We start from the raw sequence: 17,950 nt of genomic DNA on the forward strand, positions 1-17,950 counted from the left end.
CAATTAACTACGATGTTTTCAAATGCTTCTTTCAAATAAGAGAAATAGGCTGCTTCAAGAAACTTTAATTGACTTTTGTGATAGCTTCAAAATGGGAGAAGCATGGAGTCCTCGAGGCTGTGAGGGAATGCCACTGCCAAACAGCAATAATATTTCATATTTATTTTACCTGATGAAGAAACAGAGCAACATATTTCATAGCATAGCCATTTAATTTACTGTGCTCTTGCCAGTTCTCTATTTCAACCTGCAAGGTACCTGCAGTTTTTTCTTTTAGGGATTGGGATTTTGTCCACACCACTTTCTCCATGCTCTCCTACCTGGCAGAGTACACCTGCCTGAGACTAGAGTCCTGCTGGAGCTCGAGGAGGTTTAATAGGTGCCACTAGCAAATTCTTTGTCCTATTTACAAATGATCTACAATCTGTGACATTCCTGAATGGATGGCAGATACTCAGTAAAGTCTGTTACCTGATGTCCTCAACTGAGCAAGGTTCTCCCACTAATGTGGGAGCTCCCTAATACTCTGGGTTTGATCAAATATAACATCCAAAAGTTCTTCTGATGTCAAAGGAAAAAATGACATTGAGTTGAGTGCAACAGGGCCAAGTACATTTTAATTTGTTTTCTAAATGATGTTCCAACGTTACAAACTTGATAGGGTTTATCTGTTATCCAGTCCCTGTGTAAACTGCTACAACATAATCCGGTCTCTTGGTTGTCAAGAACGTGGACAGGCCTGTTTTAATTAAATCAGATAATTAAGGATCACGTTTTATTAAGCATTTCCACTAAGACTCATCAACAAAGCCAAATTTGTATATACAATAATTCAATTAGACATAAAATGGATATTCAAGAATATAAAGTCTTCATACTTTTACTGTTACAATGCCTGATTCAAACTGGGCTAATGTATTCCACCGGGCACCGATGCAGTGATTTTAACACAAAAATTGAGATTTCACATTATATTCTGGATGCTTAAAAACATCTGATTCCTCTGCTATGCAATGGCACTTGTGGGCTTTATTGGCTACAAAGTTGAAATTAAAACTTGCCACTGTAAGGCCATAACAGTAAAATGCTAAGATTTTATTATTTCTTGATTTTAAAGAAAAAGATTAATTTTGTACAGTATTTTTTTGCAAAACTGGGCATATCATGAGAAAAGAAAGAGCTAGCAGAGATATCCTATAATCTTGTATTATAATAAATTGCTTTAAGCTTCACCCCCATCTTTACAATTTTCTTTGTGCTTTTATTCATTTTACCCAAATTAAGCGCATGTCTCTTAAACATCATTCCAATAGGAAAAGGCTGATGGCTTCCCTGCGGAGCTGTATTGCCAGGAGGCAGTTTGGAAAGTGACAGGCTGTGAAGTGGCACAACGGACAATATTAAACAGTTGCCCCTCAATTAATGAGTGGAGTGACCCACTTAGTCACCACAGCTGAGTCCTCTAACTAATTCAGACGATATCAAACATACCAATTCAATTGCCCATACTGGGATACCAACTGGTAATTAGGTCCGAACAGATTTGCATCTTCTCAGTTTTGGTAATACACCACAAAACCGAAAGTAGAAAACACTGTTAAAGACATTTTTCCTACTTAGAAAGGTATATTATTTCCATTGCACAAAATACAGAAGAAATAATTTACAAAAATGTTAGAATGTTCAAAGCTAATGTTAAATGTTAAGAGCTAAACTGAATATGTACTGTTCTGACGTTTAAACTTACAACATGCACCAAGTATAATGCTTCATCCATATGCCTTTATTTTTGCACTACTTTAATTGTTTTCTTTCCCACACTATAGTTTAGCAAGTCAGAATTTAATTATATATTCCACATCTGAATTATTCTACATTAATTTAATTTATACCACTAGCAATATCTAACATGGGCCACTAGTTATGAAAATAATCCTTCACGGAAATATTTGAGACTATTTGTTTTAACTTCAGCAGATCATTTTCCAAAAAAATGTGAAATGTAACTAATGTGTGAATAATTTCTTAAACCAATTCCCTAAGCAAAATTATACTGTGCTGAAATATTATACTTGACCTTCAACATCACAAATAATAATAATCAAAAGCAAGTAGCCTAATCCTCTTTTGTTAACTCTAGGAAATGAACACAGATTCTTGCTCGTGAACGGGTCTCCTCAAAGTGACTCCACCAGAGCAAGGAGGCTGAACAGTTAGCCATAGCTGAGTCATTTTTTTCCCCAGCACCAGGGAAAACCTTTTGGTGTAAACCAAATATAACCAAATAACTACAGCCTCCCTGCCCCACAGAAAGCAAAGGAACACCCAGAGGCAGCTGGATACCCCATCAGCCCTAGCCTACAAAGTCCCTGCTACCCTCATCCTCCCACTGCCAGAAGTTATGTTTACCAAACAGTATGCACTTCATTCCAGTGCTGCAGCTGGTTGCTTGAAATAGCTCCAGTTCAAGCACTGAATTTTAAGTGGTAGTAACCTACATTCAGCTCAAGAGCCACAGTTTGGTCATCTATTTCATAGTACAATTTACAAAGCTTCCACTTGGTCTCGTTGGCTGTCCTTACCTTTAAAATTCACATAGTAAAATCATTTTGAAAAATCAGATTGAAGTACTACATGCTGGGATACAGGACAGCTGCCAAGTGAAGATTTAGAACTCTAATATAAGCATAAGGTAATATGTTTCCAGCTCCTTTTTCACTACTTGTGTACTAGGTTCCTCAGGTCAACCATTATTTGCACTTACAGGAAGAAAAGCACTCCAAAAAGAAAATCTGAGTGTGGATAACCACCAGCACAAAAGCATCTAAGGGTGGAATAAGGCAGTACTGCTTTTACAACATTTGACTTTCCATTTTTGGGGAGGTGGAATAGGACAAAGTGAGGAAGAAATACACAAAGTAAAGAAATAAAAGCAAACAGAAACAAAATGGTAGAACGGAGATGTGTTAGAAGATAATTAAAAGGAGATGAGATGATAAACAGGCCAAAAACCTGGAACAGAACAGATGGAGTGAGGACTACGGTGTAGGCCAGACACCGAACAGTGACTGCCAACTCTGGGTCAGGAAATGCAGGATTGAGAGGTGAGCCAATTAAGCTACTCCTTAAGGCATAGAAAATAAAAACAAAAATAAAAACAAAAATAAAAACAGAGGAAACAAGTCTTTTTGGCATTAAAAACCCTCCAGATGGTAACATTCCCCCTCCATCGAGATGCGAAATTCAAAATCTCCAATAAACAGACAGAGATTATTTGACACTTCTGCTGCTGCCATTGTTGCCATTGAATTATTTTGTCTTCTGTCCCATGACTGCAAACCTTCTCCACATTTTTGTCTGTAGGCTACTTGGCAACATAAGACAGGGCTTTGTGGTCATTTACAGTCAGTTTTGGGTTAAGACCTCTGTTGGCAGACATGGATGAGCTATGTCCACATATTCTGCCTTTTATCAGGGTTCATTTTTTCAGGCCATGCAAATACTAGCTTACAGCTGCCTCAGCTGCCTGCAAAATACTTCACACCAACATCAGCAAGTCATGTACTTACACAATCTCCTTCATCATCAGAGGTCCACAGCCACTTAATTTTCCAAAGCAAACCACCTCAACAGTAGCTATACATGTATTGGTACCAACTTGTGACATTCCACCTTTCCTAACTATAACAAAAGCAGTTTCAAAAAATAAAAATAAAAATCCAAATGTCAAATAAACCAGGCGAACAAAATAAGTTATCTGTCAGTTCACAGATTTGACTGAAAACTTTCAAGAAGATCCTAGATCATTTAATCTTCTAGCAGAGATTACTCACCTTCATTCTAATCCCTCTAGGACAAGCTGTCATTTTAAAACCAGATAATAGTCTAAGAACTGACAAGTCACTGATATACAGCGTGCTAACATTTGAAAAAGGTTGTTCATTTGACCTGTATCGTTGTTTAACCTTTAGCCCTATTGTTCCATTGAGAGTGATGGGCACAATTCTCCACAGGACCACGGACTGCACAGAAAGGAACTTTCTTCCCTACTCCTGCTAGACAGCATTTTCACTAGACAATAGGCTTTAGTGATGACATCCAGGCTGGGACTGTTCACACAAAAAAACCTTGCAAAAGAACTGTGGGTTGGTTTAGGCAATGAAAGTCAAGACTTGCTTCATTTCCAAGAGCTTAATTATTTCTATGTACCTGTTCTTCTTGCTTAACATAATGAAGATATGTCCTTGCTGAAAGTCCTAAAATATTTGTGTAAATAAAAGGCTAAGGCGCCAAGGCTAAGAATATGCAGCATATAAAGCATTAACCGCACTGGTCTTTAATACTTTAGCATCAAGGAAGCCTAAAACTCAGCTTCTTCCACAGACTGCTGCTGTCCTTACATGATGGGTGGGAGAGCTGGCAGATTTGACCATGTCATCTCCTTGAATTCTGATGCACACTAATAAATGAAAAGAAAGCAAGCTAGGCAACAAAAGTGACCAATCATGCAAGTGTAATGACAAACAGCAAAGATTCAACGTTGCTCAAAAATATCTTTCTAAAAGAATTTGGAAGTTACATGAAAAGGCAAAATCGCTCACAGAGTACATGTGTTCCCAGCTAACACTAGAAGAATAATCTGTGTTTAATAATTCTTTGATTATAGAAGCAGGCAAATTTAGTGATACTGCTTTCTCCATCAATATCAAAGTTCAACAAGGTAACATTTTTTGAGATTCCAGGAATATACAACCTGCCCCAGGTGACTGTCCCTTTCTTTTCTTCCTCTAACCACCAAAACTCAGTCTTACAAAAACAAGCAAAAGTCCATCAAAACATCTTAAAATAACGTTCAAGACAATACTATAAAGATATAACATTATAAACATATAGCCCTTATTTCCAAAATCTAGTACCAACAACAAATGTCAAGGCACAACTATAAATGCTGCCATACTTTATAATTGCACTTTAAAAGTGCATTTCATTTCACAATAAATTGATTTTCAGATTAGAAAATAAACACCCAGTACTCTAACTCTGGTATTAAAGTCCCAAATCCATAACTCTAAGAACAATTTCATTATTGGACATATTATATAACACACAACAAAGTTTACTGCTGTTTCAAGTAATTACTTCCACATTTTCACTGAAAATAACTAAACTTATGTGGACAACACTCGTTTTTCCTTGTATAATTAAAAGTTTTAGCCACTTATTCTGCTATTAAATATAGCACTGAGACTTCTGGCCTTTTTGAGTAATCTTCCTACAGTCCACCCAAGCTAATACACATTTACTGATACATGCTATTGTTAATATGAAAAATGGCCAACGATGGCTTTCAGTTTGGAACACTGTGTGTCAACTCAGGTCACAGAAAGGAATGATGGAGGGAGGCTGTGAAGGCAGAAGTCTACAATATTTACTTTTGTGAGGTTCAAACTGTGTCCTGGGAACATACTTCAAAAATTGAAGTTTCTCAAAACAAAAATAAGATGTGATGTATGGCTCCAGCTGTGGTAATTCAGACGTACACTTGATTCTTTTCTTGACCCTAAGCAAAACCCAGCTATGCTTCAAAAAAACCTCCAAGGCATGCTCCAAGAATTTTGATAAAACACGTTCTGACCAGTGGTAGGGATTTTCCACTTTTTCAGTCTTGAATATTCTGGTGCAATCAAGAGTGTGGCCAAAGACTGCTTATCTTGGCCACAAGATAAGACTTGTGGCCAAGACTGCTATGTCCATTGATCTTTCTTTGAAAATAACAAGCCTTGGGGGCGACCCGAAAAGCTACATCTTCTGTCAGTGAAATACAAGAGCTGGAGGTAGAGAAGAAACCCACGCTTAAGAAAAGGCACAGCTTTTCTGAGACCACTCAAGGGTGTAAATCTTGAAGGACCTCTAGTCAAGAAAGGAAGAATCCTGTTTGATCCTTTCTAAAGATGAAAGGATCCCGCTGTTCTTGGAAAAGAACAAGAAAAACGACTAATTAAACATAAGGAAGAGATCTATCTAAGCAGGTCCCATTTGTCAGTCCCTTAGCATCCATTCAGCTGCCACCATCTCTGGAGATGGACTGATCGATATGCTGAGTCAATCTGAATATGAGCAGACTTAGAAGCTAGAAGGAGTTCCTTGTCTCCCTGCAGACCTTGCTGTGCTGGACACAGAGTTGGTGAACGTTTACTAATATTGCCTTAGATAAAACTCCACATCAATACTGGTAATACTACCTAAAACTCCTTACAGTTATCATAGGTCATACAAACAATTCTTAAATATTTACATAAAACTTCTTACTTATTGAAAACAATGATCAGATTTAAAGCCTCATTAGAAGTTTTCTGTTACAACAGTAGTATAATGAACATGTTTCACTAGATCACAGTGACTTTAAATGAGGACAAGGATTGTTTAAAACCTATAATGTACATTGTACAAAAGGAAAATTTTAAAAACCTATGGTTATTTCAAACCCAAAATGTAGAAAGCTTTAGAGTCTGCACTCACTGCCACTTAAAAAAACCACCCCAAAACCAACAACAACAAAAAAAAAAACCCCAACAAAAAACACCAAAAAACCCACCTCAAACCCAAATACCCCACATCAAACTCAAATACCCCAATAAATTAAAAGCATATAGATACTCTTATCTCAAAGATGTTTTTAAGGTGGTGATAACACATTAGGGTGAGAATTTGTTGACTGAACTACATTTGCAACATAATAACCTCAAATGCAGGTTGCAACATCCTTAAAGTTTTACCTGGTACCGCAGACTTACTGATATCTTCAAATACTGTTTTTTTTAAAAGCTTGAGATAAGTAACAAAAACGAGAGAGAGAGTCATGCTTCACACTTTCAGATGCCCTGCTCTCTCAAACTGCATAATTCGCCACTGTATCTGTTCCAAGGGTATATTCATTGCTCATAAAAAAGCAGCAAAACTCTCAGAGGAAAAGGAACCCCCAGAGGAAGAACACATGCTTATATAACGGTAGTGCAAACCAGCCATTGGCTTTTACTCGCTCCAACGGGGGGAAAGTGAACTGACAAAAAGAGGCCTAGTTAAAAAAGAAAAAAATGTTTCAAAACATATAGTTTGATAAAACCCAGGATATTAGTCTTACTTGCTTTATTTTCTTACCAATTTGGTCTAATACATGCACAGAGTAGATAAATCATAAATGTTTGAAATGATTAAAACAAGAGAAGAATAACACTGGCTATCGGCTCTGCACTGCCAGTAACTCTACCCCTCCTGCTCTCTGTGTGTATCTCCAACTGCCGCATACAGGAATCTTCTTCACAAAAATGAAGAAAATTGGCCAGATAACTGCTTCATTCCATAATTCACAAGTTAATCAAACCTTGTGGCAAAGACAAGGACAAAATGAAGAAATATTGTCCAAGCATTAGTGTCAAAAGCAATTATAAGTCTATTATGAAACAAATTCTAGCCATGTATGATTTTTTTTCCCTCACCAACATATTTGATGCTTTACTGCTGGGTAATAAGGCAGTCAGTGTCTTAAAGAGTCTTGAGAAAGGCAGGGAAAGAGCAGTAAACAGCATCATTTCATTGCTGACTGTAAAAATCGCCGCAGTCAGAACTGTTAAAATCCAATACATTGGAACGCACATGGACAATTCAGAAATCTCCTTTAGACAGGAAAAAGAAAGGCGCTGAGCATAATTTTAATGTCCTACGTTTTGGGAAGCAGAGGATCATTTCAATAATCATGTGCTGGCAATTAGATTTAACTAGCATGAGATTTGTTTACAGATGTGTTTTACCTAAAAATTTTTCCAGGAATGGTTCCAATGATGTTCTTCCCATGATTTTTAAATTAGGTTAAATAACCTGGAACTTTAGAACACTTCAAGAAACTATAAATTTATGTAAGAAACCATTTTTAAGACATGTTCCTTTTCTTCTAGTTTCTTTTAATTTCAAGCTCAAAACTATGTGTCCTAGACAAACAGCCTTTTTCCACCCATGCAATATTTACTTCAAATTTACAATGTTGATCTTATATAGACAACCCAAAAATGCAACAACACAAATACAGAGGAGTGATCAAAACATTTATAGTGCTTTATCCACACAAACTTCTCATAAAATTGTTTGTGACTTAAACTTTCCAAAGACTGCTACTCTCTGCCAGGTTTTTTTGAAAGTCCAGCTTGTGCCTTATCTCTTTATTTACTTTTCAGCCACTTTTGGTTAGCCAAAATACCATTACTGCTCCTCCTGGGGCGAGATTCATTACCTGCTACAGGATCAAGGAAATGACAAAAGCAAATGGAAGCCGACAATTTGATGTTCATTGTTCTGTGTTGATGAGACACGGGACTGCTTCTAACAGCAGTGCTGAGAAAAATGGGTTCCTCTAGAAGAAAGTATTATCCAGGAGCCATTTAATTCACAGAAGAGAATAAAAGTATTTTACAAAATGTTACGATATGTCTATACTGAAGAAAAGAATGCACGATGAAAGACAGGAACTCATATACATATTTGCAAGTCATATGCATTACTTCAGAAGACCTAGGGCAGTATTTTAATAAGTAAAATGTGGAGACGATAACTAGAATGGGCTCTTAGTAATCACTGATGAACATGAAGTGGGAGTTCAAGCACAACTCATGATTCTTATACTATGGCCAAATGGGGACTGGAAGTAAAAAGAACATTATATTCTTACCTATGAAGGAGGACAGTGTAAACAACATAGCTCTCAGACATTCCCTTGCGCTCAGAGACATTTCAGACCTAAAGCTATTAACTTCTATATCATCATTCAACATTACGAAACTAAAGAGCTAGGTTTTGCCAAAGCACAGGTTTTAAATATGGGAAAATAGTAATTCAGAAGGAAAAGGTAGCCTAAAACCACTTTAGTACCCGAAACTGCCAATCTCCCCCCAAGTATTGCTGAACACTCAGTCAGCAGAGGAACTCGCTGGAAGCTAAAAAAGCTGAGGGAAAACCTATATGCAACACTGCTTTCTTGCCTTCAGCGCCACAACATAAACAACTGAAATCAAGTTTACCTTTCTTGAAGTGTAGATGTCAAAAAATGGTTTATTTCGAACACTGAATGGTTCCTGTGCTTTGTCGATAAGACCATTCTTCATCTTTTCATGTCGTGGAAATATAATCTCTTTCTCTATACATGCAAGTCGAACATTAAAATCACAGTCTCCAACAGGCTGTCCCTGCCAAGTTACAAAAATCAGTATTAAAACCAAACACTTACCAAATTATTTGAACAGTCTAAGTTGTCCTTACACAATATTTAGAATCACACAAATACATAAAAATATTATCAAATCACTACACGTTTTTGCCAAATACTTGGTTTTCAAACATTTTTCTCAGGCTGTAAGAGGTTTAATCAAATCAAAGTTCACAGAAAGATAAAAATTGGATTCAAGCATGTAGATTTAAGCATATATGAGTCAAATACCTAAATACCTTTAAAGTTAAGTAAAATAATTTAAATATTCCCTAATTATAGCTTTGGATACAGCAGCTACATACTTTTCCACATAGTTTTCCTCTGAAGTCATTTAGTTCATTTTGTTCATAATACTTTTAATGATAACACAAAAATGTGATTTACATAGTTAAGCAAACTCATTGCTTTAAATGTACTATATTGATGCCTTGAAAGAAGCATTAATTATGTAAATATTCGCTTTTCTTCATAGAAAAGAGAAAAATATAGCTGCAGTTGGAAAATGTGCCAATAAACAGCGGCTGCAAAAAACTGCAAGATATGTGATGGCTTGGTCACAAAAAGGTAGTAAAAGCCCTTCCCTAAGTCTCAGTAGCGCATTCTGACCTTTCAAAATCTGAAATAAAACAGCAGCTTTGCATTGCTCTTTATACATTTGGTGCATTGCGCCACATCAGTATGAGCGTTCAAAATGCGCATTTGTCAGATTAATAATTGTTCGCAATGGAGTTTATTATATTTTGAGCATTAGATAGTGAGGAGAACACACTGTGGATATCACTAAGAGAAAATAAGCAACTGGCAACTTAAAAATTCTAAGGTTAGTTTCAGTCAGATGTGCCACTTTCAGGGCAATAAGGCACAAAACTCATAGATTTGCATTGTTACAAGCACGATACAGCACTGGAAGTCATTTACATGAGATCATCCCTCATTTTGCCCCATTCACACAAAAAAAAATTTTTAAAAACTGTCCGTTTCACAGTCCACAGAGAATAACCTCATAGAGCTTTGGCTTCAAAACCAGGATTTTTCAAAAGTTGAAAGCAACGAGCACAGGGGAAGACATGGGACTCTAATCGTCAGTGGCAGCAGTACAGATGAGCAGAGAACCAGCAACCAGATATTTCCTGTACTGAGCACAGCTAGAAGAGAAATGGAAAGAAAATCTAAAAGGAAAAAAGCCCCGCTCTAATGTGCATCAGAAAGAATCAGAACCGGTCAATCTGAAAGAATGCAAAGGAAATGGCAAAATGACATCCTGATGAGGCATACAAAGGTAAGAGATAAAATGAGTAGTATCCGAACAGATATCTTAATTAGGAGAAAAACAGAATGCCAATTTTAGACCAACTTGTTTCCAAACTCATCCTGGATTTCACCAGAATCTTCTGCTCCCAAAGGAGCATTAAGTTTCTCTTACATTTCTTTCCTAGCATTAGATCCTTACTAGACCTCTATCAAAAGTCCTCAACCGTTCATCACAGCTTTAAGAACTATGCATTGCTCCCATACCACATGCAATTCACAACCACTTTCTTACAGGACTCGTCTTCAATTTATATGAGGAGAGGCAGCACAGCCACCATCACTTGGGGAGGGAAGCACATTCTGCACAAAGCCAGTGACAACGTGGGTGAAACGTCTCCTCATCTCTGGTCATTGATCCCTGCTTGTGAAGAAGAAAGCCTACTTGGCTGTTAACTTTGCCTTCACTGTTGCTTTCCTTTCATATATGGAGGTGTTATTAGTAAAGACCCATTCAAAGGAATGGAAAATTAGAGTACAGGAAAATCCGAGAGCCAGGATTGTGGCTCAGTCTTTATTCATTCATTGCAGAACACGGCTGCGTGATTTACAGATTTTTAAGGGCCCTACACAAAATTCTGGAGAATTGTTCTTTCCTTCTTTCTTCCCCCATATACAGCATACTTGAGAACTCATCTATACAGTGATTGAGCTTGTCCTGGTTTGTATACCTAATCAAAACATAGAAAACATATCGTGACCTCTGTAACAACTGACTGAAGAATTCTTTCCTGGGAAATGCGTATACACGTTTTTTCATTATTTCAAAGAACACCATAAACCGTTCTCTAGGTAAGTTTCAGCAAGATCTAGTGCACATGCTCTCTTCCCTACAGTAGCCTTCCCATTCAGCCACATTTTATGAGTAGCTCTTAAAGAGCAAATGAACTAATTTCAAATACTGGAGCTTCCAATAAGCAGTAAAGTTATTTAGAGAGCTTCTTTACAATGATTCATTCAAAAAATGCTTTCGCATAGTGACTTAAATTTATTTCAACCCCTTAATAGTTAAATTAAAAGCTGAGACGACTTCATATGCACCATAAAGCAGCTGAATCACTTTATTTTCCTTTAAATAATCCTTTCACTTCTTACATCTACTTGGAACTAATTATCTCCTGCAGCTCTGCCAATCATATATTTTTATTTCAAAGCCTGTTAAGCAGAAGGATATATTACCACTAGGTTCCATCATATAAAGGTCAGAGCTAGGCTGACATAAGATTATATGGGATGGGAAAACACAGATAATGCTGCCGAGCAACTTCTTCATCAGCCAAGTAAACTAAGAACTTAAGGAATATTTTGTTCTCCCAAAAGCACAGGACATTACAACAAGAAAATTAACATAACATTGAATTTAAATCAAAGACATACTGAATAAAAGCAACATTGGAGGAGGAGGGCATTTTCTTTGTTACTAGACACTTGCCATAATTACAAAAAATGTTGCTAATATACAATGTATTTATCCCAGACAGATCCAAAACCTTCAAGTGGTAAAATCCTAGTTTTTAGCAAATAAGTAGGAGGGTAACGTAGGCTGCAATAAATAATTCGCAGACCTTGACAAAAACAGGAAAAGATTATTTAGTATATAAAGCACACAATTAAAAACTTGCCCAAAACCAAGACATTGATGCATGTATAATCTAAACCCAGGCAACAAATACTAGTATGTTTTTAGGCAATATAGATGTTTTATTAATTTAAGCATTCAGATGCTTGAGATTTTATTTCAATATGTAAGTTTTTACTTCTCTGAGAAGGATGAGGGTCACCATTGCCTAACAGTGTAGTTACTGGAGTGCATTAGATGATAATTCCTGTTCTAGACATTTTTAACCTAAAATAAGTTGGTTAGCAAAGGGTAAAACAAAATTAACAAGTAGCATGTGTTTCCTATCTATGCTAGAAAGTTACACTTCCCCCTCATAGTAATTAAAATGTATCCTGAAGCAAAATATCATTTAGACAAGCCTCAAGAGAGGAGTCATCTGTTGAATCAACACCTCTTCCTCAAGCAGCTGAATTCCCTTCACCTGTTGAAACTTTGGGCGTTGTACTAAGAGGTCACAGCATGAAGTGGGCTTGCAATAGATGTGACACTTTAAAATATTATTTTGATTTTAAACTCAATCCTCCACACATCCTCAAAACATAAAGTGAGATTTCTACAGAGCTTTTAAATTCACCCAGGACTGAACATTTCTAAATTTAAACTTACAATATTTCAAATTAACTTCCCAACAGAGCCCATACACAATAAGTCACATAAGAACCACAAAAGAAATACATGTTTAAAAATACTAAAAAAACAGGGTCTGCAGCTCATTTAATATCCATTGCCTTGAGGGAGTGGGGGAAGGCAATTTATTTGCTGAAAGGAGCTAAAAAAAAAAAAAAGAGAAAAAAAAAAGATCACCGTGCCAATAACATTCCTCCAGATGGGTGCTGAGAGACTGAATTTGGTCAACCATCAGGCTATTCCTCTGCTGTAGCACCTGCCCTCCACCTGGTTCACAGAGACCTCCGTGTTAAAGTCATGCAACCTCATGCCGATACAGCTACAAGAGCTGGTAACTCAAATCCCAGGTCACAGTTAAATACAGAAAGACGGCAGGAATGCCCGAGATGGGTGTAAGAGGATAATGGGATTTCTGCTGCACACCCTGCCTCAGTCCCCTCTCTCTCTGCAAGGAGAAAGGTACCCCTGAGGAGGTACCACCACCCTCCAGGTTTAAGTCTCCCTTCCCCTGCCTCTAAGGTTGACCTTGTGACTTCAGCTCCGTAAATTTGATGAGCCTTACAATGGAAAGTCCTTTACTTAGATGGATGCAGCACAGATAACAAAATGGAGTACATAGGTGCTAAATCCCATTAAAGTACTTTCTCTTAGAATTTGATATTTATCCGACTTCTTCCCAATGCAGCTATAGTAAAAAGAAAAATAACGCCTGGGCCTGTGTACACAGCTGATAACTAGCTGGGGCCAGGATAAACTGAGAATATTTATTCTTCTCCTCCATGAGATATGGTTCGAAGCCTACCTGCCAGCAAAGCGCGCTCCATTTGCTTCCCTGAAGCGGCAACTAAGACATGAATAATTCAGCACATACAGGCATATTGTTCCACGCATGTCTTCACTTATTGAGCCATAGCAGAACATACGTCACCACTCTTAGTTTTAATGATTTTGAGAGAAGAATAAAGAATAAGCTCAGGTTGATATTCTACCCTGTGTTTAACGTTATTATTGACAATTCAAGACACCCACAGCTGACATCTGCATTTCCAATGAAAGCCCATTATTAGTTCTCCCATCTTCTGAAGACCATGCAGTCTAATATTTTGCATTTTATATTAACAGTCTGGCACGTATTTCTGCTGACTGTGGTTTTATAGATGCTGCTATTTTTTTGATACACATAGCTTTTATATAAAAACAATCTGAAGGTGCTGTTTCATTCTCCAAATAAGATTATTACTATATTCAGTCACCTAGAAGTCTTTTTCATTTCCAATGAAGTTTTCTTTTTAAAACAGGATTAAAAGTAAAGTATTAGAGAAATGAAAAAGTTTGTAGAATTATGACTCTTAAGTTTTTCATTTCTAAAAGGCAAAAGGCAAGACAACCATTATAACCTGAAAATACATTTTAAAATTTGTTTTTTCTAACTTTTATCACGCAAATATTTGAAACAGATATAACAATGGCAAGGAATTTAGCAGTTTCAAAATGGTTTCTAAAATGTATCTTGGCATCAATGAGTGTGAAATATTGTTTCAATTGTAAAAATTGAATTTTTCAATTGTAAAAATTCAACCAATGTGCTGCAGGAACATAATTACTATTTATATGTTGTCAGCTTATACAATGGAATATCGCTTTGATTTACCACAGAACAAAAATGGTATGGGGAATCAGAGTTATTAAAAAGATTGCTTAAAATGTATTAAATTATTATTAAATGTATTAAATTATTTGTATTTCCTTTAAAAAAAAATCACTGAAAATAAATTCAAATATGTACGAATCAAAAAAGAAAAGAAGTTTGTAGCCTATGCATAAACATCAAGGCCTAACAGAACATACAAATATAGCTCCACACTTTTTTTTTATTAGCAAACAAGTTGAACAGAACAGCAGGACTGTCAAAACTGTGACTAAACAGATAAGATCAAAACAGCAAAAAGTAGATTGTACTACAAATATTGCTCCCTTCCGCACTCTCCTCCTCCTTGGATTGCTCAAAACAGAATACAAACTCAAGAAAAAAACCATAAAACCTTATAACTACAAGCAGATGAGAAGTATGCTTCACCAGTGTAAAGGTAACGCACACAAAGCAGAATATTTATGATCAGCTAAAGTGACTGAATTATGATTCTCACCATTGACGTTGTGCAATAAAGAGGCAGACTTATGGAAACGAGCATCTACCATGGATGAACACCCAAGCCCTCTCTTTTGAAAACAAAGCCCCAGTTAGGTGCCGAAAGCTTAGTAGCTGCTACTTTGGGAGCACAGACAACTCAGTACAATTCATTGTTTGACTGCATGTACAGTGGCTTCATTTAGGATCTTTATAATCCTTGTAAATCCTTCTCAGCCTTCAAAAACAGAACTCAATAAGGGGATTTTACTGGGATGTAAATGATTAAAACCAAAAGGAATTATATTCTGTCTAGACTGGCTGCCTCCCCTCAAGTAATCTGGGGAGTAGATGAACTTCCCATTTGTAATTACAGAAGTAAAAGTCGTAATTCTAATAACCCGTAACTATAAAACAAATTTGCCATCTTCATCATCGGATATTTACACACAAAAAGATTGCACATGGTTCTCCCAGGGGAATATAAATTTAAATAATATAAATTTAAATAATAAATAAATAATAAATTTAAATAATAAATAAATAAATTTAAATAATTTAATTAAATTTAAATAATATAAATTTAAATAATATATCCCGCCCAACCAAGTTGGGCGGGAGTGTTGATCTGCTCGAGGGTAGGAAGGCTCTGCAGAGGGACCTGGACAGGCTGGATCGATGGGCCGAGGCCAACTGTATGAGATTCAACAAGGCCAAGTGCCGGGTCCTGCACTTCGGCCACAACAACCCCAGGCAACGCTACAGGCTTGGGGAAGAGTGGCTGGAAAGCTGCCCGGAGGAAAAGGACCTGGGGGTGCTGGTTGACAGCCAACTGAACATGAGCCGGCAGTGTGCCCAGGTGGCCAAGAAGGCCAACGGCATCCTGGCCTGTATCAGAAATAGTGTGGCCAGCAGGAGCAGGGGGGGTGATCGTGCCCCTGTACTCGGCACTGGTGAGGCCGCACCTCGAATACTGTGTTCAGTTTTGGGCCCCTCACTACAAGAAGGACATGGAGGTGCTGGAGCGTGTCCAGAGGAGGGCAACGAAGCTGGTGAAGGGCCTGGAGCACAAGTCTTATGAGGAGCGGCTGAGGGAATTGGGACTGTTTAGCCTGGAGAAGAGGAGGCTGAGGGGAGACCTCATCGCTCTCTACAACTACCTGAAAGGAGGTTGTAGTGAGGTGGGGGTCAGTCTCTTCTGCCAAGTAACTAGCGATAGGACAAGAGGAAATGGCCTCAAGTTGCGCCAAGGGAGGTTTAGATTGAACATTAGGAAAAATTTCTTTACTGAAAGAGTGGTCAGGCCTTGGAACAGGCTGCCCAGCGAAGTGGTGGAGTCACCATCCCTGGAGGTATTTAAAAGACGTGTAGATGAGGCCCTTAGGGACATGGTGTAGTGGGCATGGTGTGTTGGGTTGACGGTTGGACACGATGATCTTAGAGGTCTTTTCCAACCTGTATGATTCTATGATTCTATGATTCTATGATTCTAATATATTTTGCATTGAATTTAGGCTATCTGCAAAGTCAAATATTGAACACAGGGCTTTACTGCTTCTGTTTTTTCCAAATATTTTTCCTAGTGCTGTTGTCGCACGTAGTATGGAGGCACCCTTACCTTAATTGCAACAGATACTAGATGGTCCAGTCAATATTTTCTCTTTCTGCTTCTACGCTCCTCATACTCTCTTCCTTTCAACTAGCCATTCACAGTGACTCTTCATAAGAATAGCTATTGCTGGGTTTTTACAAGGCTGTCTTTCTGACAAAGAGTTATCACTCCAGTGAATTAAAGAACCGTAAGAAAATTCCTACATCTTAAAGACATTATTCACGGCATTTCATAGTTGAAAAGATTGTGCCACTGGTTTTTTTAGAATATAAATCACTTCATAGTATTTAAAATAAGACTGCCTAGTACAGTAAGCATAGAGTATCCTAAAAACTAGAAAAGAGAAAAAAAAAAGAAGTAGTAACAATCAGCACTGACTCACAAATACTATCTTAGAAAAGGAACCACCTACCTTTCCTAAACCATGATAGAACTAAAAATTAAGTATCGGCTTGTAAGAGATGTTATACTCCTGAAGACTTGTAAAAGATCTGTAACTTCAGTACACAATCTGTTCATTGTGTGCATGGTTAGCTTATGAGTAAGAAATACTGATTAATTACTACTATACTCATTTCAAAAGAAAAGTGGTATTTTTCTTCAGATTTCTTTTAAATAAGAGAAATATTCTAAAGAGGATGAAAATATGGCCTTCACATTCTCTCCTAGACCATACAGTCACTCAGGTTATTCAAACATATTAGCCATGGAAAAGAAAATATTAGAGAGGTCCTGCTTTCACCTTCATAAAACCTATCCTGAATTACATAGTTATTCTAGATTTGGTACATCCTTCTAATTAACTTTCATTATTTTTTTCTTTAGTTCTTTTCCCCTAGAAACAGGAAAAAGATGGAAAGGCAAGAGACAGGGAGAAAGCTGAAATTATGAAATATTACAGCTAGACTAATTGTAGAAAAGAAGTAATTAAAACTAAGTTAGGGAAATAAGACATGACAACATTTGAACACACTCCCTCTTCCATATGATATCCCCCCAACCATCCTCTATTTTGCCTACAGTTTTTCCTGTTTTGAAATATACTGGACAAAAAAAGCCCTGGGTTAAGAATTCATTCCCAGTACTTGGGAAATTGGACATGATAATGATCAGTTGTGATCACTGCCAGATTCTTGAGAGATCTGAATATTTGCCTGAGACAGAAATTGCTTTTAAGTCCACTTGGCAGTTCCTATGGGAATGACTGTTAGAAACTGCAAGCTGAGGGAGGCAGTTTTTCTATTTAATCGTATGTTACAGTTCCTAGCACAAGAAGATGATTAAAAAATATTGCCAATAAAAAGTGATGGTTTTTAAGGCTAAAAATGTGAGAGGCAGAAAACTGTTTAGTAAAAATACAGAGAAAAGCTCTTTAAAGAGACTTTCTAAGAACAAAAA

General features: G+C 37.1%; 1 protein-coding gene across 3 annotated transcripts in view; it reads right to left on the bottom strand.

Annotated features, from left to right (window-relative positions):
* Nucleotides 1–17,950, bottom strand: part of RNGTT (RNA guanylyltransferase and 5'-phosphatase) — a 181,056-nt gene that overhangs the window by 97,529 nt on the left and 65,577 nt on the right. For all 3 annotated transcript variants that reach the window (XM_075145462.1, XM_075145461.1, XM_075145460.1), the window contains one exon: nt 9,069–9,233. In XM_075145462.1, the coding sequence (XP_075001563.1) occupies nt 9,069–9,233 (165 nt within the window). The remainder of the gene's footprint in view (nt 1–9,068; nt 9,234–17,950) is intronic.

Source organism: Calonectris borealis, chromosome 3, assembly GCF_964195595.1.
Source record: "Calonectris borealis chromosome 3, bCalBor7.hap1.2, whole genome shotgun sequence".
NCBI classification, from domain to species: Eukaryota; Metazoa; Chordata; class Aves; order Procellariiformes; family Procellariidae; genus Calonectris; species Calonectris borealis.